The sequence below is a fragment of the Harmonia axyridis genome, chromosome 5, assembly GCF_914767665.1.
Source record: "Harmonia axyridis chromosome 5, icHarAxyr1.1, whole genome shotgun sequence".
Lineage (NCBI taxonomy): Eukaryota > Metazoa > Arthropoda > Insecta > Coleoptera > Coccinellidae > Harmonia > Harmonia axyridis.
In genome coordinates this window covers 23006414-23031109 of record NC_059505.1, presented here as the reverse complement: position 1 = coordinate 23031109, position 24696 = coordinate 23006414, and the positions used below count along the sequence as shown (strand labels likewise).

The 24696-nt window shown below is 33.7% G+C and overlaps 1 protein-coding gene across 11 annotated transcripts in view; it reads left to right on the top strand.

Moving 5' to 3' along the window:
- Nucleotides 1-24696, top strand: part of LOC123680275 (Ca(2+)/calmodulin-responsive adenylate cyclase-like) — a 141472-nt gene that overhangs the window by 87776 nt on the left and 29000 nt on the right. For 6 of the 11 annotated variants that reach the window (XM_045618082.1, XM_045618089.1, XM_045618086.1 and 3 more), the window contains 4 exons: nucleotides 1997-2378; nucleotides 4434-4736; nucleotides 18768-19111; nucleotides 20230-21752. In XM_045618082.1, coding sequence (XP_045474038.1) covers nucleotides 1997-2378; nucleotides 4434-4736; nucleotides 18768-19111; nucleotides 20230-21752 — 2552 coding nt within the window. The remainder of the gene's footprint in view (nucleotides 1-1996; nucleotides 2379-4433; nucleotides 4737-18767; nucleotides 19112-20229; nucleotides 21753-24696) is intronic. The other 5 variants (XM_045618084.1, XM_045618087.1, XM_045618085.1 and 2 more) reach the window with 3 other exon arrangements.

Sequence of the window (24696 nt, the reverse complement as noted above, 5' to 3'; positions counted from 1 at the left end):
ATTTGTTGATAAGTACCATAAGTTATAATTAATTTATTCATCACAGCTTACTAACTGGATTTTTATAATAATCTGGATTTTCCTAAGGATTACCAGAGAGCTTTTTGAATTCGTTTTTCGAAATCGATAGCAGATACGACAAAACTACAACAAACCAAAAAGTGTTGTACTAGACCAGAGTTTCTTTTCACATTTTTCTATAAAACCAGTGCTTCACCAGAAAATAGTTCTGGTAGAAAGAAGCAGGTACCCTTTCGGAAAAAATATAACCTTGAAGATTTGCATACAAAATAAGCATATCACAAGATGAAAACTTCAAATCGGAAGATCTATGCCAATTCAAGTTAAATATCTTGTGAAGGGAAGGTGCTATGAGAAAAAAACTTTAACACCGGTATCTCAAAACCAAAGCGTTTGCAGATTCATGTTATAGGACTTTTTTCTCAAAACGATCTGAGAACTCAGCCATTTTCATTTGTACACATTAGGAACACCGTTTAGATATAATCAATTCAAAACTGATATCTGCACAATGAAATTGCAATTCGAATGAATCACAGTAAATTGTATAACACGGCCCAGACAATTTTCCGATGCGGATTACTCAGTTCAGTACTTTGATAACTACAGTATTGAAATTTTGTGATGAGAATGAAACAAAAACCGAAAACAACGAGTAAGTGCATACCGATTACGAATGCAAAAATTACAGATGGCAAATAAGCGGCGACACCGACAAAGCGGATAGATAAAGGAAAATAAAAACCTCGGACATAGATGTGCTCGTAGTGCCGTAAAAGTACTCATCTTAAAAAAAAATGCTCATCTTGAAAGCGATAATAAACTCATAAACCGTAAAAGGGTCCGATTTTGTACTCCGTGTCAATTTAAGAGGAAAGTAAAATGATTATTGGTTCTTTTTATAGAATATATAGTGAGGGATAATTACCACCCATTTCTACGCCCTTGCTGGAAACATTGAAAATATTGCTAACTTTCCCTAGAGTTTGCGTACTAAGCATAAAATAATCACAAAATATATGACTTAAGTTATGAACAAAAAAGTACTATAAGAAAATATAATCGACGAAAAAAAATCTTCGAAAATGAGGGGCGCTGTCTAAGATATTGCCACAGGCGCAATAGTACCTAGATACGGCTCTGTAGACTCTTATCGTTTTAAATATATAAATAGGCCATAGGCATCCTAATGCAAGTCTTAGCACCATAACTCTAGTTCACAACAAACTAGGGACAATTTTCATCAGTTTAAAATCAGGTTGTTTCAATGTATGGTATAAGTCATATGTTAAAAAGTCCATGGCCTAACGCGAGTGCGATTTTTATGGACATCTGATACCTGAATAAAAAAAAATCATTAATATTTAGCCTATTAAAATCATGTGTTTTGGTTTTGGTAGGTTGGTATATTTATATTAAAAATTTTGATGGCATTTGTCTTTTGAGATCAAATATTAAAGCGATGGTCTTAATTTTAAGGAAATTATTAATGATAAAATCAATGGAAAAATCAAATTTCTTTGGCAATATCCAACTTTGAAAGACTATTGAATAGAGTTTTCAAGTGATCAAAAGGGTGCAATTTCGAACTACGGGTCGGAAAAGACATTTTTTTGGTTTAAGGAGTAACGTAAAAGTGGCCGTGGGACTCAGTATAAAAACCTACAAAATCATTTCTTCGAAATTGCACAAGCTGTGAACATCCAAAAATCTCATCAGAGACATAATAAAGTCAAGATGAAAGCATTAAAAAAAAACCTCAACTGTTCATTATTCGTTCTAAATTTGAATGAAAGTTCTAAACTTCTCATTTTCGGAACTATTGTCAAACTGAACAGATAATACAACCTACCAAATAAGTCTCATTTATTGTCTGGTAGAGAAGTAGATTTTTCAGTTTTTATTTCAATTTATTTTTGAAGCTGTGCGCTTGGCTCATCCCGTTGTTACAGATAAGAATCTCATTCCATTACAGAATACTTTATCACAGGAACTCTACTACCAAAGTTATTCGAGAGTCGGTGTTGTTTTTGCCTCCATTACCAACTATCATGAATTTTATACAGAATTAGATGGCAACAATCAAGGAGTCGAATGCTTGCGACTACTCAATGAAATTATAGCCGATTTCGATGATCTACTGAATGAGGAAAGGTTCAAGGCCATCGATAAGATAAAAACAGTAGGTTCGACGTATATGGCAGCTGTTGGTTTGATGCCCGATCAGAGGATATTGGATGATGATGAAAACACAGCAGGCATTCACCTCAGTACTTTAGTGGAATTCGTATTTGCTATGAGAGATAGATTGCTGAATATAAATGAGAATTCCTATAACAATTTCATGTTGAGAGTCGGTGAGTATGTGAGCATAATATATATTATATATTAATAGTTTCAGTTCTTCTATGCGACAATGACATAAAAACAAATTTTATTGAAGTGGCACATAAGTATCTCCCTAGTTTTCGATTCATATCATTATAAATTGGAATTGTGTCAAATCAGCATAATTCATAATTCCAACACTGTACGATCAAAAATACTCTTATGGCATAGTGTGCTTCCTCGTCTTTTGCTCTTGAAAAATTTGGCTTCCACTGTATGTTATTCATTTTTTATTTATTATCTCTGAAATCCCTATAGTAACTAATGTTCTAACCCGAAAATCCATCCCATATTTCGTCAAAATCGGACTGCAGAATATGAGATTATGTACAATAAAAGTATACGCCTGAGCATGGCGTGCCGATTGTTCAGAAGAGCTGAAATACCCACCGAAATATCACATGCAACCCAATCCAAATATACACAACAAATTTCATCAACATCGGGCTAATAGCAGGCAATATATGAAAATTCTGAAATGGATGAATTTAGTAGATTTATTTTTGATAAGGTCTGAACTAAATCGAAACCGTACGACGCATGCTCATTTAAATATTAGCGTTCTAGCACAAACGGCTTTGATTCATAGTATGCAGCGTTAATCCTCCTCATTCCCAATGGGTTGGGAGTCCTACAAATTTGCTATGGATTTGTTTCAGTTGTTTAGAAGTTATCTAACTCCTCACAATATAAAAAAAAACTAAATTTTTTCAGAAACTTTTCAAAAAGGTAAGGTATCATATTATGGTACTTTGGAACTGAAAAACTACCAAAAAAATTTACATTGATTAATTTATTATATTCAAAATATGTTAAATATTGCTTTTTTTGAGCAAACAGAAAAAACCTTAGATTATACAAACATAGGAGCAATTCCTTCACAAATACTATACTCTACACCTGTTCCTAAACCTTAACATGACTGACATCAAATAAAATGTAATTTAAAAATTCATTACTTATTAGTTTTTGAAAGCTTCTTCTCGAGAAAACTCATGTTGTACAAAAAACACTAAACATTTATGAACAAAAATGATGATAGGATAATTTTCTGGACGGCACTCCGATTATTCAAGCCTCTGGTAGTAATATATCGTATATGATATACCCAAGAACAAGTTTAAAAACAACGTAGTGTTCGCATGAAACAATTTACAACCATTGTATCGTATATGATACCTGGGATCTGAGGAGGTTATACCAGTCCAAGGCATGCCTAAATGAAATTTATAATCTGTCGTCGATATTCAAGGTTGAAGTTCATTTTGAATTTTGAGACTTCAAACTTCCTACAATTTGTGTGAAACATTTATTTTGTGGTCAAGTTGCATTTTCTTGTAGGTAATCGCATTCCACAACTTTGTCAGGCTTTTATTTCTCAACTCCCTTGCTCTATACTGTAATAATCAGTCAACAACATAGTATTTGGTCTTATTCATTTACAGTTTTTCAAAAATGTGAGAATAATGAAATCGAACTTGCAGAATCTGTTGTCACAGTTCAGATTGTGCACAATGATTCCGCACAGTTATAGAGGTTTTATCTGTTCTCTTGTATCATACGTTGAAATGTATGATGTCCCGTTACATTTCCTCTGCTAATACTGAGATTCATCGACACATACACTTGATTGTTTGAAATTAATAATTTGTATTGCTCTTTCTCAAAAGAATATATATATATATATATATATATATATATATATATATATATATATATATATATATATATATATATATATATATATATAGATCAATGAAATAGGATCTTCGAAAAGTCTTTGTTATGTATACGCAAGAAATATACACTGTGTCCGTAAAGTATGGAACAAATTCATTTTTAGCTAAACAGACCATTTTAAGAAATAATGAAAAATGTATCACATGTTGATTCCAATTGGTACAGGGTGGACAAAAATACAATAGTTTTGTGTGTAAATGGTAGACCTTTTTTAAATTTATTCTTTCATTTTCTACTGAAATAATGTCACATTAGAGATAATAATAAAGTGAAATCTTTTTTAGGAATCAATGTGGGACCTGTGGTTGCTGGTGTTATAGGAGCACGCAAGCCCCAGTATGACATATGGGGCAATACAGTTAATGTTGCTAGTCGAATGGATTCAACTGGTTTACCCAATCATACTCAAGTCACAGAAGAAGTATATCAGGTTTTGAAATCATATCCCTATGAATTTCAGTGTCGTGGAAAAGTCAAAGTAAAAGGCAAAGGAGATATGACTACATATTTTCTGATAGATAGGAAGCAGCCTGGAACATTGAGGATTGAGGAATTGAATAATGTAAGGACCAGTGAAGCCACAACAAGTGAGTAGTACGTTCCTTGAATTAATATACTGGAGTTCACAACTAATGAAACACATTGTAGGGTTATTGAGTTGAACTAAAAAATATATCTGTTTTGAGCTGATATTAGAATTTTTTGGTTTCTTCTGCAATTATCTTATATTTTCGCAGCTTCATAGAGCAAGTTGTTTTTAACTCTTTCATTGTATCATTTGGTACAATGGTGATGGTGTGCATCAGTTGTTATTAATATTGACATATTATTCACAAGTCATTCTCATTTTTTATGAAGGAGGTGGAATTCGGTTTCAGGGAAACAATACGTCGGCTAAGAGTGTAAATCTGCTATGTCCATAATGAACAATTTCACAGGAGACCAAAAAAACCGTACAGTACAGTGTTATAATAATAATAATAAGAGATTTTATTCATGAAAATACATTCAATAAACTCTATTGAATGTATGCTATGTCCATAATGAACAATTTCACAGGAGACCAAAGAAACCGTACAGTACAGTGTTATAATAATAATAATAAGAGATTTTATTCATGAAAATACATTCCATAAACTCTATTGAATGTATTTTCATGAATAAACTCTCTTATTATTATTATTATAAGAGATTTTATTCATGAAAATACATTCAATAAACTCTATTGAATGTATTTTCATGAATAAACTCTCTTATTATTATTATTATAACACTGTACTGTACGGTTTTTTTGGTCTCCTGTGAAATTGTTCATTATGGACATAGCAGATTTACACTCTTAGCCGACGAATACATAGACTGAAAATAAGCAAATAGGCATTTTGTTGTATATTTCACTATATCATATCTATATCATACTATATAATATCCCTGTACACAGGGATATAATTGGATTGTCATTCTATGTCATATACTGTCAGACAAGTAAAGCAGCATTTTTCAGTAGTTTTTCGACTATAAATTCGAATATCTATACCTAATAGTTTGACCTTCAGAAAGAAACTGTTGCTAGTTTTCTAACACATTTAGCCCGAAGATTACTGTGATGTGCCTAGTATTCTGTGGTAATATTATTAGTAGGTATGACAGTTGTCAATTTAGATGGAATAAAGTATTTGTATTTCTCTAATTCTGTGGTTATTCCGTTCATTCTTCCACATCTTGTAGAACAAAATCGTGCGAGAATATATCAGAAACGCACAGTTTTCATGGTTATATTTTATTATTCTATGTTGGTACTCCGAACTTTCCGCCACGGCTTTATCTGTCAATTCATCAATTTGCCTTAAAGAAATCAGTTCTGCCAACCAACATTTTTCAATGCAAAAATCACTAAAATATATTTATGGAAATATTTCATTAATTTCAATGAAAATGCAATGAATTAGAGAAAATAATGTATAATACTCGTACAGAAGGCTCATTCTACCACTCGTTCATTCCAAAACTCGCCTTCTGCACTTGTATTATAAATAACTATTCCTGCATACTTATTATCATAACATGGCGCAGTCGTAATAAATAATAATGTCGAAGTCCAAGAAATCGAAAAGGAGATCATCTGGAGTAAACGTTTCAGAATTGCTCCATTGCTTCCACCTAAAGTGCAATGGAGAATTTGGAATAACGAACAACAGAATCGTTCAAGAGCATTCAATATAATTTCACTCGGCAAATATCTGAACTGAAAAATTGAATTAGTGTCGAAAAAAATATTGAAGATGATTCTCAGATGAGGCTAGACAAGTGATTGATTCCAATAATGAAATATTACAAGACATTGCACAATCGAGTAGGATGGATAAAAAATCCGTTGACCAAGTGGAATACCTGGCCCAGGACAATTTAAAGATTGGCGACAGAAATTTGAAAACCATCTGTTACTCCAAGGTTTGAACACAGAAAATAACGGTCAATCAACAGCACTTTCAGTGTCCTTTTTCAACCAAGAGATATCAAACGTAGTTCGACTTGTTTTGAACATTCACGATTTGAGTAATTTGAAGGTCCTCGACATTTTATGTAAGCTGGAGGAATACTTCAAGCAAAAAGGAAACGGACGAATACGAAGAAGTCAATTCATGAATAGAAAACAAGAAGGAGAACCATTCCTGAATTTCTACAGGGAGAAACTCAAACTTTTTCAAATTACTGAACCTTGTTTCCACTGCTACAATAAATGTTTATCAGATCACATTATTGAATCCCATCACCACTCAGATTTGAGGAAAAAGTGCCGTATTCTTCCAGTATAGAGGAAATTATTGAAATTTGCGAATTAGAAGAAATAGCAAATAAAGAAAAATGTAACTATTATAATAGTTAGAAATATATATATATATATATAGAAAAATGTATAGAAAAATATTCCTCAGAGAAAATGCCCAAGATGTGAAAATAGTTGGCATAAGACTCTCAGTGAATGTCCAGCAAGAAATTATATTTGTAAAAAATGCAAAACCAAAGGATATTTTTCACAGTTTTGTCGAAAAAAAAATTTCAATCATGTGAACTATCCTGAAATAGAGCAACTTGATGAATCTTCGAAAATCGGATTTTTAGTAATAAATTCACTGGAGGAACAACATTCATCAGGGAATTCTTGTCGCATTTGAGTTGATTTTAAATGGTTATGCAGCAATAATCCTAATATCGCCACCTTTAAGGTTATTCCAGATACAGGAACAGAGGTGGCAATTGCAGGTGAAGACTTTCTGAAAAAGTAATCTATTCCAAAACAAAAATTACTTCAGAACAACCTGAATTTGATGTCGGCAAATTCATCTTGTTTAAACGTTCTTGGCTTTATAAATTGTGAAATATATTATGGTACACTCTCCACCACGACAAATATATATATTTTCGAAAGTGTGAATGAGTTGTTAATCGATAAAAATTCGATGATTAACCTAGGCATCATACATCAACAATTTCCATAACCTGTACCAATATAATTAACGACAAATATATCGAGAACCCATACAGTTCCCGACAAATCGACAGATGTGAGCTATTTCAACATAAGCTTGTTGAAGAATACAAAGAAGTTTTCGAAGACCAAATCTTGAAACCAATGAGTGGCCCACCCATGCATATTCATTTGAAACCTGATGCTGTTCCATTTACAATTACATGTCCAAGAAAAATTCCATTCGCGTGGAGACAGCACTGATTTTGTCAGTCCTTTGGTAGTGGTACCAAAATCAAATGGAAAAATAAGAATTTGTGTAGAATCACAAAGCTAAATCAATATTTTTTAAGACCCATTCTTCTCTTCAATTCTCCTTGGGAGGCAGTCTCTAACATTCGTAAAAATTCAGAATATTCTCCAACATTAGATGCAACCAGTGGATATTTGCAGCTGGAGCTGGATGAAGTTAGCAAAATGCTCACAACATTTTTCACAAGATATCTCTTTTTGAGAGCTCTAATGGGTTGAATGAGCTCAGGAGATGAATTTTGTAGACGTAGGGATCAAGCTTTATAAAATATAGAAAACCTCGAAAAAGTTGTCGATGACATCACAATATATGATGAGACTTTCAGTAAGTAATACGAAAGAATCATTGGATTATCGAAACGTTGTAGAGAAAGCTCCATCACACTCAATCCAAATAAATTTTTGTTTGCCTAAAAAGAAATTTCTTATGTTGGCTACATCGTTGGACAAGCTGATCCAAAGAAAGTAGAAGCAATAAAAAATTTTCCTTGGCCAAGTACACTAACTGAGCTCAGATCATTGTTGGGTTTGGTTAATCAATTGATTTCATTTTCTACTGACATAATTAAGAAGAGGACCCACTAAGGGGTCTTCTGAAAGTGAATAATTATTTCTTATGGACTCAATATCACGAAAAAATATTTAAAAAGGTGAAAAACTACTTTTTAAAGTGATGCTGCCCGTTTGAATTGTTTGGGTTATGAATTACTGCAGAAACATGAAGATAGCTGGAAGTTAATTCGATGTGGTTCACGGTTCATATCAGAAACTGAAACACGATATGGTACGATAGAACTTGAGCTTTTAGCTATTACCAGGGCTGTCATGAAATGTCGTTCATATTAATTGGGAAACGATAACTTCATAATCATGATGGATCATGATTTTAAGACAGCAGACACTGGATATCATAGAAAATAATCGATTACAGCGTTTGAAAGAAAAATTACTTAAAGCAACAACATTATGCTTTTTCAAGTCTCCTACATCTTATTTTCATTTACAATGACGATCTTGTTTCCAAGTAATCGTTTGAAGAAGTTTATTTCCTTAAGGTATATAAAAATAATAAAAATTCATTAGAAATTGTATCGATCACTGATTCCAGCCTTATTGCTGTTCTAATGGGTTTATTGCCAATCTGCGACGTTTTATTATAATTTTTTTCATATACGTATTAAATATCCTATATAGATAAACATATTTATATTATGAATTATAGTGGTGATCTTACATTCTTGATAGGTACTCACTTTGTTGAATAAAAATGTGCATTGTTCATATTTTCAAAGAAAACTTGTCTTCTGCCAATTCACTCACTTTATCGAAGGAAAAGGTCTTACTACTTTCTTTACTTTTGATCTCTGGAAAACTAAACTCAAAACATTAGTTGAATGTAGGTATGAAATTTCATTATTTTCCCTAAATTCACTTCTAGATATTCACAGCTTGCATTTCTACGATTTATCATAAATTTTATCTAGTGTAGTATACCCTTATATTTCTTCAATCCATTTTTCTAACACAGAAAGAAATCTAGTGATACTGCTTATCTCTTAAATACTCAGATCGTTCGTAAACATGTCTTGGAAGATTTAAAACGTATCCATTTCCAGCTCTCCATTGAGAATTCTATTTAGTTGATAATTCCAATCCAAAGAAAGTAGAAGCAATTCCAAGATAATTCCAAGTTAGTTTTTGATTCTACTGAATAAAAACCGTTTGGAATTATCAATTCAATAATTTCTCTAGTATTACTATCTCTTGTATGTATGTAGTACTAGTTTATTTTGCCAGCAGAAGAATTATGCCCTTTTTATCTAGGTTATGTTCATAAAATTCCGCTGCCAAAAACGATTTATGGTAATGTTCATAACATTGTGGCCATCAAATTTACTCTTTGGCGACACTAGGGGAGGTCCAGGGGGGCCCCTCTAAAATTCTGTGGCCCCCCCTAAAAATTTGACATACTAAAGCTAAAATAATTAGAAGATTAGATGAACTATAATTTCGCTTTACTTCGTAAGTGGCTATTGGATGTATACAGGTGTCGAAAACTCTTCGTTTGAGGACTGATGTTAATAGTTTAACTAACTATAACTATTCCAGAACTCAGCCTGAGCTAACATTATTTTTCTTTTAATCTAGGAAAGAAGTCCATACTCAATTTAATAAAAAATTTCTTTTAATCTCTGCTGACTGGTTTTCCTTACATTTGTAATTTTGTACCATCTATGTTTACGTTTTTTCATCCGGACTAGCGTCGGAGAGAACTATGTATATCGGTGCTTCGGTGCTTCATACTATTTTGGTCTATTCTAGCTATTCTTACGTCTTCCAAACTTGTAAGAAGATCCAAGATTCAACAGAATCGAACGAAGGGGTATGCTATATTCCGTTGTCTTTTTTATCAATTCTAATTGCTTGTAGCTGATCTGTAATTATGAAAACTTTGCAGAAACTCGCTCATTCTGCCGGGTGGTATGCGTTCATTTTATTGGTTTGTCTATTGGTTATTATCTTGGTGAGGAGTTTATACATATGGGATAAAAGCAGATTGGCCGATAGTTTTCTATATTCTCCTTAACTCCGTTTTTGAAGAGCATTTCTGCATTCTTCCATGTGTCCGCGGAATATTGTCTTCAAGTATACAGGGTGGCCATTTGAAAACGAAACAGACGAGATTACAGACGAAATAAAGTTTTTCGATAGAAATGCTCGGACAGGTCGATTTCTGTTTCGAGGGGGACAACTTAAGATGTAGGTTACGGACGCATAGCGCTTCAACCCTTGCTGTTACAACCCCCCACCCCCAATTTTTGAATAGGGAAGATGGGGTGAGTGATACCTCAATTTGAAGGTATTTTTATACTGATTTCAGCACAGTAATTGTTTTTTCATTTTATGCATTAGTTCTCGAAATATTCATGCGTTAGTTAGTTAGGAAGGAAGCCACAGTCATGGTTGTTTTGAAGCTCAAAATGTCGATTTTTCACAAAACACTACAAGTGCCATGAAAACACCACTTCATTTTCAAATACTTAGTTAAGAATATTTCGAGAACTAATGCATAAAATGAAAAAACAATTACTGTGCTGAAATCAGTATAAAAATACCTTTAAATTGAGGTATCACTCACCCCATCTTCCCTATTCAAAAATTGGGGGTGGGGGTTGTAGCAGCAAGGGTTGAAGCGCTATGCGTCCGTAACCTACATCTTAAGTTGTCCCCCTCGAAACAGAAATCGACCTGTCCGAGCATTTCTATCGAAAAACTTTATTTCGTCTGTAATCTCGTCTGTTTCGTTTTCAAATGACCACCCTGTATATTGATTTAGAAGAATTTGTAAGGATCTCTCAATAGCCACTCCTCACATTTCCAGCATTTTACATGTAATGTTGTCCTCTCCCTATTTTTCATTTACTTCGGGGTGGCCTGTATTTCCTGCTTTGATATTTCAGGAACGTCTTCGGAGCCTATGTGGCATATAAGCGTGTTTAGCTCTCGGATCTGATCTAATAAATTTATAAAGGTGGGTGTAAAAATCTTTGATGTGTTCCGCAATCCTTATGCTATATAAAATTATGATACCCTGCTTTTATTTTTTTTAAGTGATTTCGCGTTTGCCAATGGAAAGTGTTGACCTTGAAATTCTTGTTTGTATTGCTATTTCGATCATCTTGGTGTTATAAGCTGAGATTTTCTTTTCCACTTCCTTGTGTGTTCTCTCATTTAGTTCCGACTAGCTTAATGTATCATACCTCTGGAAGATACTGAATTCTGTAATCCCGAAATTGTTAATATCATATTTTTGGAACGAAACAGAAATTATAAAACTTATTTTAATCATGATCAATTAGTACGGGAGAAACAGTTTAATATTTAACAAACTGATGTATACGACTAGCAAGGCATTAGTTGAGGTGTTCATTCTTAACGGAAGTCATCCTAGCTGGCATTGATGCTTATCATGGTATCTGGATTCATTACCTATAAAGTTTATGAAGGATGCATTTATAAAAGCTTTTCAGAGTTAGCTGGATCTGGACAATCTGGGATGTATTTTGTAGAAGCAACCTAGGACACTAAAAAAGACATATTTAAAATCCTGTCAGAGAAAACTCATAACAGAACTTTGAAATTAATTGAAGATGTGATTGTTACTTGTTATAGAATTTCTTTGAATCATTCATATTTATGTTTATTAGTATCAAGACCTTCATTTCAGTTTCAGTTGGCATTATATCATTCTTTCAGTGCTCAAGAAGTTGTATTATCATTGATTTGTATTAAATATTCTGAATAATGTTTACACTATTTACCTTTACTTCATGTACTGTCAATACTTCTTTGGGGTCAGTCCTTTTGATTTTTTTTTCATAAATAAATAAAGAAGACATCTTAAATTCATTTTTTTCTGTCCTGTACAGTAAGATTATGTTTTGATATACTTGATCAATCGATATAAATGTACTTTTTATTAATAGGCCATCACACGATTACTGAAAAGACGTAAAAGATAAAATTCTGTATTATGTGTTACATTTCTTCCTGAGCTCCAGTATATAAAAGAGTATTGTTAATATATTTTTATAAAAAAATATCGAGTTTATTCAAACATTATTATCTATTCATAGGATCGCAAACCGATCATTCAATAAAAAACTATACAAGGATTATTTGTGGAAAACAGTCATTCATATGTCGTATAGACAGCAAGGAAATGTTACAACTAACCACACAAAAAATTACGCAAATTAGTGAAAATGTAATGTCATAAAAACAAAAAATATAATCTCGTAGCTGCATCCAGCTACGCGATTGCTAGAATTGATAAATTTGATGTTGCTTTTGACATTTAATTGGAGAGTGTAGCGTTTTCAATTCTATTTTTTTTTACTTTGAATGAAGGCATCGACTGCTATCGTCATTAGCCATAATTATTCTTATTATTAGGTATGGTCATCCATATCGAGGTTGTCTATCTCAGTATTTCACTAATATAATAAAGATTGATTTGAAAGAATCAGATCATTTAAGATTCACTTGTATAAACAAAATTAGTGTTATAAGTAGATATTTTCCTAATGAAAATGCCCGAGGAAATCGTAGTTTTTGACGGTAATGCTGTTAGCCCGGCTGCATATTGAGGCACGATAGCATGAATTTGTGTATTTTTGCTATAACTGCTATGAAAAGTAGCGTATTATTCATTGTTTACTTACTTTCAAAACTATGTATTGTTCATACTGTGATGAATATTATTCCTCACGGCTTTTTACACTCACCTCGCTTGGTAAACCAATGAAATTGGGCTTCTGAAAAGTCATTTCTGAGGAAGCGCAAGAAATTCATAGTTACTGTCAACGAATGCCATTTTGAATTGAATCAGGTATTGAGATGCTGTAGAAAAAGTATAGTGTGCAAGAAAGTCCTTTTCTGACTCGTGTCCAAAAGTTGGGCTTTCCCCACTTGTTGCACAATATACTATTGTGAACCACTATTCCTAATAGGGAATCGCATATTGAAGCGTCAGAAGCAGTACGCAGGTAACGACTCGTGTCGAACGTGTGATGCGTGGGATCTGGGATCGTACAGTTGTGATCTATGAAACTCAATGGTAGGGATGGGATTGTATTTCAATACCGCGATTTTGGAACGGTATTTTAGAGTAACGTTTTCGTGCGTTCCACAAATTAAAATACCTGTTCCAAACTAACGATAGTTACAGCGCAAAAGTTCAAATTGGCGTAGCTAGACTCGATATTTTTGTAGTATGTGATACATTGTTGAATTCGTAATTTTTTTTCTTTGTCACCCCATGAGGAGAACCAATATGGCGTCCATAAGAAAAAAAAATTACTATCACGTCTCTGAAACAATTGAAAACAACATTAGAATCTCTATGGATAATGGCTACAAACCGAATATCGTGAAGTTATCTCCAAACACAAATGAGATTCCGGGAAATCTCGGCAACCATTGGAGATATTTTAGATATGTTTACACCAACACACTCATACCTAAATAACGGAACTTTTTTGTAAATTAAGCCACCCTGTATTTCTAACGATTTTCGATATCCCTGTAGTGTCCCTCTAAATAGTTCTTACCTTGTATACACACTCATACTATAATATTATACTATATTATAATACTATTACTGCAGTAATATTACTGCCCTAAAATTTCGGTAATAAGTATATTACTTATTGGAGTAATAAGTATATCCAAGGCCGCCGCCGCCGCCAGGACCGGCGAACCGGACATTTTGTCGAGCCGACAAATTATAGGGGCGCACAGTCAGTTAATAAAACAAGACATACCTTTTGACATAAAACGTTTTCTCTCTCAATATAATAAAATTGCCAAGAGCCATTTTTTTTATCGAATATGCGCTCTCATTTATAGTTATGAAAATATGTACTTTATAGGTCCTTTAATGCACCTTTGAGAAATCGAATAGGTGCCCTCAGATAGCAATGAAAATACAAGTAGGTACTAAAATTCACCTTTAAGATCTATTTTTTTTTTCAAAAAAGAACCCTACTTTCAAACAATTCAGGACGTTTTTTGATGAAATCGGCAAACGTCCTTTGTTAAATTTGACAAGGTGATTTCAAATAAAAAGTAACAGAGCCTCCTTCAAAGGAAATCCAGATCGACAAGACAAAGCAGGGCGGCGAAATTTTATTTTGCCGGGGCGCCAAAATGTATAGCAGCAGCCCTGATTATATTACTTATTGAATCAGAAAATCCAGGGAAATATTCACTGATAAATGGTTGGTCTACAGATCCCTCAGCTACCAAAAACAATATCCTAGTAAATAACAAGACATACCAATTTGATAGTCCCACAAAATTCGATCAAAAGGTAAGTACTAAGACCCTTTAATGAATTAACTCTGTATTGAGCCAGATAAATAAGGCATAGCAGAGCGGCGAAATTCTATTTCTATTAAATTTCTATTGTCAGGCAGCGGCCCTGGTGTTATATTACCAAAAACATATACAGGGTGGCCATTTGAAAACGAAACAGACGAGATTACAGACGAAATAAAGTTTTTCGATAGAAATGCTCGGACAGGTCGATTTCTGTTTCGAGGGGGACAACTTAAGATGTAGGTTACGGACGCATAGCGCTTCAACCCTTGCTGTTACAACCCCCCACCCCCAATTTTTGAATAGGGAAGATGGGGTGAGTGATACCTCAATTTGAAGGTATTTTTATACTGATTTCAGCACAGTAATTGTTTTTTCATTTTATGCATTAGTTCTCGAAATATTCATGCGTTAGTTAGTTAGGAAGGAAGCCACAGTCATGGTTGTTTTGAAGCTCAAAATGTCGATTTTTCACAAAACACTACAAGTGCCATGAAAACACCACTTCATTTTCAAATACTTAGTTAAGAATATTTCGAGAACTAATGCATAAAATGAAAAAACAATTACTGTGCTGAAATCAGTATAAAAATACCTTTAAATTGAGGTATCACTCACCCCATCTTCCCTATTCAAAAATTGGGGGTGGGGGTTGTAGCAGCAAGGGTTGAAGCGCTATGCGTCCGTAACCTACATCTTAAGTTGTCCCCCTCGAAACAGAAATCGACCTGTCCGAGCATTTCTATCGAAAAACTTTATTTCGTCTGTAATCTCGTCTGTTTCGTTTTCAAATGGCCACCCTGTATTTGTATCAAGGCAAGAAATTGCTGTTATGACGTTACAAAATAAAAACAAACATTCGATCGACAGCGATTTTATATCAATGATATATTTTATGATAATAACCCCCTCACAATAATCCCTAATTCGAAAACATGCAAGACTTCCTCTTGAACGAGATAGAGAGATGTCATATCTCCAAAGTAATTCACAACGCTTTTGGAATATATGTTTAAGAGAATTGATTTTGAAGAAATGGGAATAAACTTAAATGGCGAAAAATTAAACCATATAAGATTCGCCTACGGCATCGTTATAGTCGCGGATCGTACCGATGAAGCTAGAGATATGTTGGAAAGGCTATAGAGTGCGTCTGGGACGGTGGGGCTTAGAATAAATGCCGAAAAAACTAATTTCTCTATACCAACGTCGTTATGAACTACTGAATAGTAGCTCTATAAGATAAACCAGCTCGTATAAATATCAGGACCACGAAATTCGTATTGGAAGGGACAATCAGACCTAAGAGATAAAACGCATAATTGGGCTAACTTGGTGCGCCTTTGCATGCTGAAACGTATCTTCAAATCAGATATACCACTATGCCTGAAGATAAAGGTTTTTGATCAGTGTGTGTTGCCAGTGCCTACTTACGAAGCAGAAACTCTCACCCTGACAAATCAGTCAATAAAATACGTATTGCACTTGCACAAATACCATTGTAAAGATCGATGCTGGTCCTTTCTTTCAGAGCACCCAATTCGAGGTTGAAGCCGTTTTTGATCATTATATTGATAATGAGCTACATTACACTTAGGATGGATGTTTTTGTTATTTTTTTTTAATTCTTTTTCTCAGTCTTTTTTCACACCATTGTTGGGTGTGGAGGCTGTAGCGTCTAAAAAAATGAGCGGCTTTAAACGATGTTGAGAACTGGTTTTTGGGAAATGGAGAGTATCTTAATAAATTAAATACGGTATTACGGTCCATCAATACTTCACTCGCAACCGAGCTGCCTTGAGAACACCGTACAAAAGACTAAATATTGCCAGGAAAAGTTTTAATTATTGGGTTGTGTTTTTCAACCACCTACCGGAAACTGTGAGAAAATCGTGAAGCTTCAAAAGCAGTCACCGAAAAATGTTGGTTGATTCTACTTTCTGCACAGTAAATGAATTTCTTCGTTGAATGGAACCAGATGGTCCAATTAAATTGTTGAGCATTTGTTTCTGATTTATTGTTATATGTGTATTTTCAGTTCGTAATTTCATTATAGTAATTTTAACACGTAAAGTTGACTATTAAGTATTGCCTTCTGTTCTACGATGCTTTGTTAAATGAATTATTGATTGAATATGTAGACATAATTCTAATAATAATAATAAGATAGTGGAAGATGACAGGGATTACTCATGCAATTTTAAGGATAACGACTGGGTGGGCTATGTGGCTAGGTTCAGGGATGGACGCGAGACAAAAAAATATTCTGGAGTACAGACCTCGACAGGGCGCATATCGCAGTAAAGGATATTAGATAACTAAATGAATGCTGCACAGGATCGACAAAAATGGATTTGAGTCCTATGTCCAGCAGTAGACTCAGGCCGAATGATGATAAAATTTATAAATGGGTCTTCTTATTTATTTTCTGAACTAATTTATAAATCACAACTAATCTTTTTGATAGTATCCCACATAAAATTCACTGTACAAACTCCCATTACCTTAAACCTTATCTTCTCCTGGGGCCTTTCCATTTTTCATTTGTTGGAGAGCGACTTTAATTTTGGATGGCATTACTTCATGAAGATCTTCAGGAGGTGATTGGCATGTTTGTTCCCTTTATTTATGGGGCTTGGAATGGTGGATTTACAAAGTCTCTCATTAAATGACTGAATTTCTCTAGATATTTCTGCTTTGTGTGATAGTAAAATTTCATGTTCACTCCTTCTCTTTACAATTTTTGTCTGCCAGTGAATCTATTAGATTTCAGAACTTTCATATTTTTATTGTTCTCTATGGTCTCCAATATCTTTTTAGTCCTGTATACTCTTAAATTGCCCCTTATGTTGCTCTTAACTAACACATCCAATGCTTTATAGTCTGGATGGTCTCTATTGGTTACCCTACGCTCATGAAACCCATGAAACAACAATAATCCAAACTCAATCTTACAATAAAAACTCAAAATTTATCAGCCAATTGAAATTCAACATTCATAAATTCCTTAATAGCATAATAAGCCCTAGAAATCAAATAATTTTTCATAACTGTTTGAGCTTTTTATCACTATCATTCACTCGATTATGTTGTAGTATCTTATTGAAAATGGTGGATAATCTGGTTATTTTTTGTTAATAGGAAAATTTAATTTTTGATGGTCTTAAATCATGCTTAATAATAATAAATGATAGTTAAAAATTGTATTCTTAATTTAAAAAGCTTAATTTTATTGAAAGACTAAAGTCCCTATAGAGTTCAGTTCGAATTAAATTTCAAATTAAGGAATTTTATATTCTGTTTGTTATTTTGAATTCATAATAAATTTGATTGGGGTGATGCGACCGATTTGGTAAATTGTTCTCATCAAGTATCCCAAATTTCAGTTGGAACTTGTAAAGGTAAAATGGTAATTATAGTTACAATTTTTTTGGCATAAAAAACAGGAACGATCATTTTCAATTCCGAACTAACTCATCCCAGAACACTCCTTCTATGAAAGTGACTTTACATATCTAATTGAAAAGTGAATAAGAAACCTAGAAAGAAATATTCGCATCTTCAAATTTCTTGATTTTGCAAAAAATGTCGCAAATGTCACTAAAGCGAATTACAAACTACTGTCAATTGTGCTTGCACTTGCTAAACATTTTTCTAAATTCGCTAGAATCCTGCTATTCCATGTTACCCAAAACTTTGAATTTTAAGTGTACTTGATTTATCCTAACTTGATTATTTTCATGTCTATGTTAATAATATCATTTTCCTCCCTAAAAAATTGATTGTATTTCATTTTACAAAAATAATATTATGCGAGCATAAAGTGTTCTGAACTGTTAATTTCTTTTAACATCATGTTTGTATTAAAATGTGAATTTTCAATTTCCGAACCCATTTGTGGTTTGAATTCTTTAAACTTCCAATGAATACAATCACAAAATATTGTCTTTTTCAGGCATGAATGCTATGTATTGTGGAGTGGCAACACCCTTAGCACTTCTACATCACGCAGAGCAGAGTACTAGTAGTAGACCGTCTGTAACGAATAGGACATATCCAAAAGAGGATAACTACAATAATAGTTTGAGAAGTGCCATACGTCTACCTCCCCTCAAACAATCTGTACAAAGAGATAAATTGCATGGAAATAATGGCTGTGAACATGAACCCTTGTTACCTTCTCTCTCTTGTAAAACCAGAAATGGCAAGCATATTTCTCAAGATGATAATGCTCCCCCTCCTCCTTTACCACCACATAAAACTAATTACCACCCATCATCAATGCAGCAGAATACTCAGGTATAACATTTGATTACTAGATGTATAGATCATTGGAGTAACTCGATGAAATTTATCGAGAAGAAATGTGTCAATCGACATTCTATAATTATAGTTGAGAAGATTCTCTAAACCATTAAATAAAGCTTGTTTAAAATTCTCTATATCATCAAAATTAACAAATAATCATTCTCGAGATATAAGTAACAGCTTTGTTCTATTTTCCTGTTTAATTCTGAAGTATTGCTTCATTTTCATATATTTTTTTATTGTATTTCATTCAAATATTTTGGTTTATTATATTCAATAAACATCATTTGGAACCAAAGAAGATAAATTTGGACTACTTTGCAATTGGAATTTGTGGAAAAAATCCATCTGTCAGACAAACTCTGTTGTGAACTCACTTTTCTATAAATAGGCCATCTAATGAGCTTATGTTGTAGAAACATCCATCATAGTGAGGTAGATTTTCGACTAAAAATAGAAATTTGTAATTTTTGGCTTTGTGTTCAAACCAATCAAATCTTGTTTACTAGAGATACCATTCCATACATAGATCATACTGAGTACCAAATAATCTTTTCGTTAACACACTTACCTTTTCGGTTATAAATAATAAACCTTTTTTTAAATTACTAGTTAATAAAGACAGGTTTTCATTTAAGTTTTTTTATAATAATAATCTGAATAACATTTGGATTAATTTATTTTACCGTAATTTCAATAGCGGTAACTAAGGCACGATCATAATGATAAATAAAGTTATAGCAACCGCCCCTCAGTGAGTGCGCCTACATCTATATGATCATAGACCAACCCATTTTATTCATTTGGGTTCTGGGAAAGATTGACAGTTATCAAAATATAAAGAACAACTATAGTGGTAGAGTCCAAGATTGTCGGATTCAACTGTTTTTTTTTATTGTTGTTGCATGTTATAGTTCGCCAGTGAGTATTCAACTCTATCTACACATTTCGATATTGAAAATTATATTAACGTCACATGCGAGTAAGTTCTTTTGTGTTCGAGGCTCTTGGAATGCGCTTTCATTTTTGCTTCATTCAAATGATTTGACTGCGTTTCGTTTTCAATTTCAAATTATTTTCTTATCGATTTTTTTTTTTTTTTATTTCAGGACTCAAGGTATACTCCACCTTGGCCAAGGGTACCAAATCCTTATGCAGTTTTGAATATTCAACCAGTAAATGATATGAAACCCTACTTGAAACCACTTCCAAAATCTCCTGGAAAAAATTCTTCAAACAGATATCACAGAAAAAATTTCGATCTCGAAGTTACGCCCAATCAACAACAAAATCAAATTTTCAAATCAAATATTTCTTATTCTCCACAGTCTTCATTTACTGAGCAAACTCCTGAACATCCTCGAAAAAAGCTTCAAATGAACCATACTTCAGAGAATCAAAAAAAGAACCTTTCTAACTCTAGGAGTAGTCCACATCATCAAAGACGAAATAGTCCATTGCAAAGACATTATTCAGACGAAAGTCTTGGGGGAGGGTTTACAACAAGCCCTTCTCGAAGAATTCACTCTTCTGCTGATGAAATCAGCAGTTTGAACCATTCCCCAAGTATCAGTAGTTCGGATGAGAGCTATAGTAGAACGACAGATGCTGATGTTTCACCATGTGTATCGCCGCCTTTGATGACAGATACTCAGCAATTCTTATTTCCTTCAGATATTCAAGTTAATCCGTGCTCTTCTCCAGAGGTCTCTCCTGAGGCAGCTTTGAACTATATGGCTCCAAATTGTTCCTTGAAAAATATATCTGCCGAAAAAAAGATCTCTAAGCTTAATAATTTGCCGCCCAATGCTGTGCTAGCAATAGCTGCAAACTGCAATACTGTAGATTCAACGACACTTTCCCTTATGAATGAAGGAGAAACTTATAAAGGAGACAGTTGTGCAAGTTTCGAATTTTTAACCAAATCTGTATCACATAAGCCACATAGTTCTTTACTTCGGGCGATAAGTGCTAATGGTGCTGGAGTCAGAAATCACAAACAAAAAAATTCTGAGAAAAGAATTAGAAATGATAGTGACTCCATATTGGAATGCAACAAACAATTTTCAACTCATCAGTGTGTTATGAAAGAAGCTGAAGAAATTAGTCAATTAATAAAAGAAGATAACCTCAAAGTGACCTCTCCTCGAAATGGCAAGAAAGATAACTGTTGTCAAACCGAAAAAGAAAACATGAAACGATCTCCAAAAGAAAATAAAAAGGAAAATGATGATAATTTAGCTAGTCCATTTGAACGTGAAATACAAAAAATGTTGGATGAGCAGAATCTTCTGCAGAATATACCGCCAAAAATCGAGTTGGATTCTAGAAATAAGGATATTGTTTTGGAGCCGTTAGTAAGGTATGCCCCCTCCAATAATAACAACCATCAGGTGGGGCTCGCAGCTATACAGGCTCTAGCATTAGGCCTAAGGGTGAACTCGCCAAACTCCTGTACTATGAATTGCGTTTCTCCTACAAGAGCAAGCAGCAAAGAAGGTTCTCTTAAGAGGGGCGCATCACCTGGGCCTTCTGAATGTGTTAAACAGCCAAAAGTGTCGTCTCTTGACAGGTATTTTGCGTCTTTGGATATCTTGAATAAGAACACAGACTCGTCTTATCTGAAAAACAGGTAGAGATATAATCTTATTAATTTTTACACTGGTTTATTAGTTTTGGATACAAATCTCAAATTATTATGAAATAATTTGGAATATTTAATTGATTATAGAAATATCATATTTGAAGACGTTAAAAGGTGTCTCAAAAGTTTTTACAGTTTTTTTTTTTGGCTCGGACACTACCCTGAACAAAAACTAGAAAATTCATTAAAAATACTTGGTCAATTTCTCTAAAAAATTGTCATTGGAAATACTCCACCAAAACATTTTTATTGATTGCTGGCATTCTTTATTATTTAGTTTTACATAAACTGAATGATGAAATAACACAATTATACACAAAACATTGATTATTTTATAGTTTTCAATATACATTTTCTACGATAGGAAATCGAAAGAACATATTTCTTCTCCATGTTGGATTGTGGACATTCACTTTTTATACATACTTTAGAGATAATGGATATTCTCATATAACTTGTAGGTTTAGCTAAAGTGCCTCAAAATCTAAAAAGAAGCATTTGATTTCTCAGTCTTAGCAAAACCTAAATTATTTCCTGAAATTTTATATGGAGAGTCCATGATTGATAATGATATTGACTCTTCTGTTTTGAAAAAATTTTTTTCTTAATCATGCAATCGATTTTTCATGAGAGTTGACCTTATTATTTACCATATTCGCGTTTATTATTTCCAAAGAATTGTTTGGATGGTTCGGCAGAAAACACTCTCCCAATAGGAGTGGCAAAACCCTCACATATTCTTGGCTCATTGAATTTCCTATGAAATCACTTATGACCCAACACTAATTCCTTCATCAAAATCGGACCCTTAAAACAGAAGATATTGAGGTTCCGGGTATTCTACAGACGAAAATATAACCAATATTGTTCCAAATGTTCTGAAATGCATCTTGTGAGTGAAAATTTTGAATTTAGAAGCCAAACATTTTTTGCCCTTAAAGTTATCATAAATCTTTCCTCTTTCGGTAAGAATGGAAGCAAAATTACTTTATACTTTCTAACAAAATGTACCTAATTATGATTTTTTTTCCGGAATTCCATTCTGATTGTTTTTATCTTGTTGATGAGATGTCTGCATTTTTCATGATGTGTTTGAAGTACTGTAGTTCCTACTTTTCCTTTATCTACTCTTGTTCAGTATTACTTACCTTGGACCTCTAGTGAACGAGCAGTGGGATCATTCGCAGGAAATACAAAGCAGAATTGACAAGTGTTGACAGTGTTGCCTTCGGCAAGATGAAACATCTATTTACAAGCCATCATATAACATTGCATACCAAGATAAGGCTCTTGCGCTGTTACCTGTTCTGTTTTATGGTGTAGAGGCATGGACGCTAACTGAGCCACAACGAAGAAGTTGAAACCATTGGAGTTACGGTCATATTGTAGAACAGTGTTTTTCAATCTGTGGGTCGTGACTCCTTACTCGGGGGGTCGCCGGCTAAAAGAAAAAGTCGAGGTTCTTACACAATAAAAACACAATTTTAGTGAAAAGGATGTGCTTGTTTATCAAATTGTGGTGCTATTTTTGAAATGTTAATAATCAAATCATTTTCTAATTGCAGTCTATGTCTACCATTGAAGAAAATGTCAATTCACACAAGTATGAAGTGCCGAATGGCACTAATAATTTAAGAGTTTCTTCTGCCAGCTCTGGATATTCGTGTTTTCTTTTTATCCAAAATACGTCGACACTTTGCGAATAAAATTCTATTTTAAGCATGCCATCAGCAGCTAAATCTAGAAAACCTTCTTTCATTTTTGTGGTGACATCAACCAGATCTATTGATTTGTCCGAAAAAGGGTTTAAAATCCATCTACGCCCATTGTCAGCTTCAGAGTGCAAGTCTGGAAAGTATGTCAAAAGTTTCTCTTGTAAATTATGCAAGCTCAGTATCATGCAAGGAATATGAGCCGATAATGCAAAACCTTGGTCTGTTGCATTATCTTCAATTGTTTTCTGAACACATGGAAAAGATTCGAACATTTTGTTTTGCAGAGAGGTTGACCACAAACGAAGTTTTGCGTAAAATGCTTTTGCATTATCTTTGGCTGTTAAAATATTTTCTTCTCTTCCTTGAAGGTTGTTGTTCAAATTGTTAAGGTGGCTAAAAAAATCTGCCAAAAATGCTAATTTCAAGAGCCAAATAGGGTCAGAAAAACGAGAAGCATATTCAGATTTTGCATCTTGTAAGAACATTAACAATTCAGCTCTCAGTTCCAGAACTCTTGTCAATACCTTTCCTTTGGATAGCCACCTGACCTCTGTGTGATAAAGGGGATTTTGATGAAGCACAAACGTTTAGCCGGTTTTGCAAAGCTTTACCTTTGATAGAATTCACAATTTTTATGACCTCCGTGAGCACGTCATTTAAATCAGAAGATACTACCTCAGCAGCTAGAGCCTGTCGATGAAGAAAACAGTGTGTCCAGAATATGTTTGGCATTATCGCTTTTCATCTTGCAATGAGTCCTCTATTTTTGCCAGTCATAGCTTTAGCGCCATCGCTACAAATAGATATACATTTTTTCTAATCAATATGGAAGTCGCAAGTGTTTTCTAAAAAATCGTACAAACACTGGCCAGTAGTGTTTGCTGGAAGTGCTTTGCAAAATAAGATTTCTTCCATGGTACTGTCATCTGCTTCAAAGCGCACAAATACTACAAAATGTGCACAGTCGGAAACATCTGTGGATTCGTCAAAGTGTAAAGCATTTTAAAATAATTAAATTTTTTCTTTGGCTTTCTACTTCATAAGGGGGTCGCCAGAATATTTCAACCTGTAAAGGGGTCGCAAAAAAAAAAAGATTGAAAATCACTGTTGTAGAATATTGAAGATTCCATTGACGAACCACATAACAACCATGGGCAAAGACCCATTCTGCCTTTTTTAAGGGAGGTGATGAATACTGTGAAGGCATGAAAGCTCCA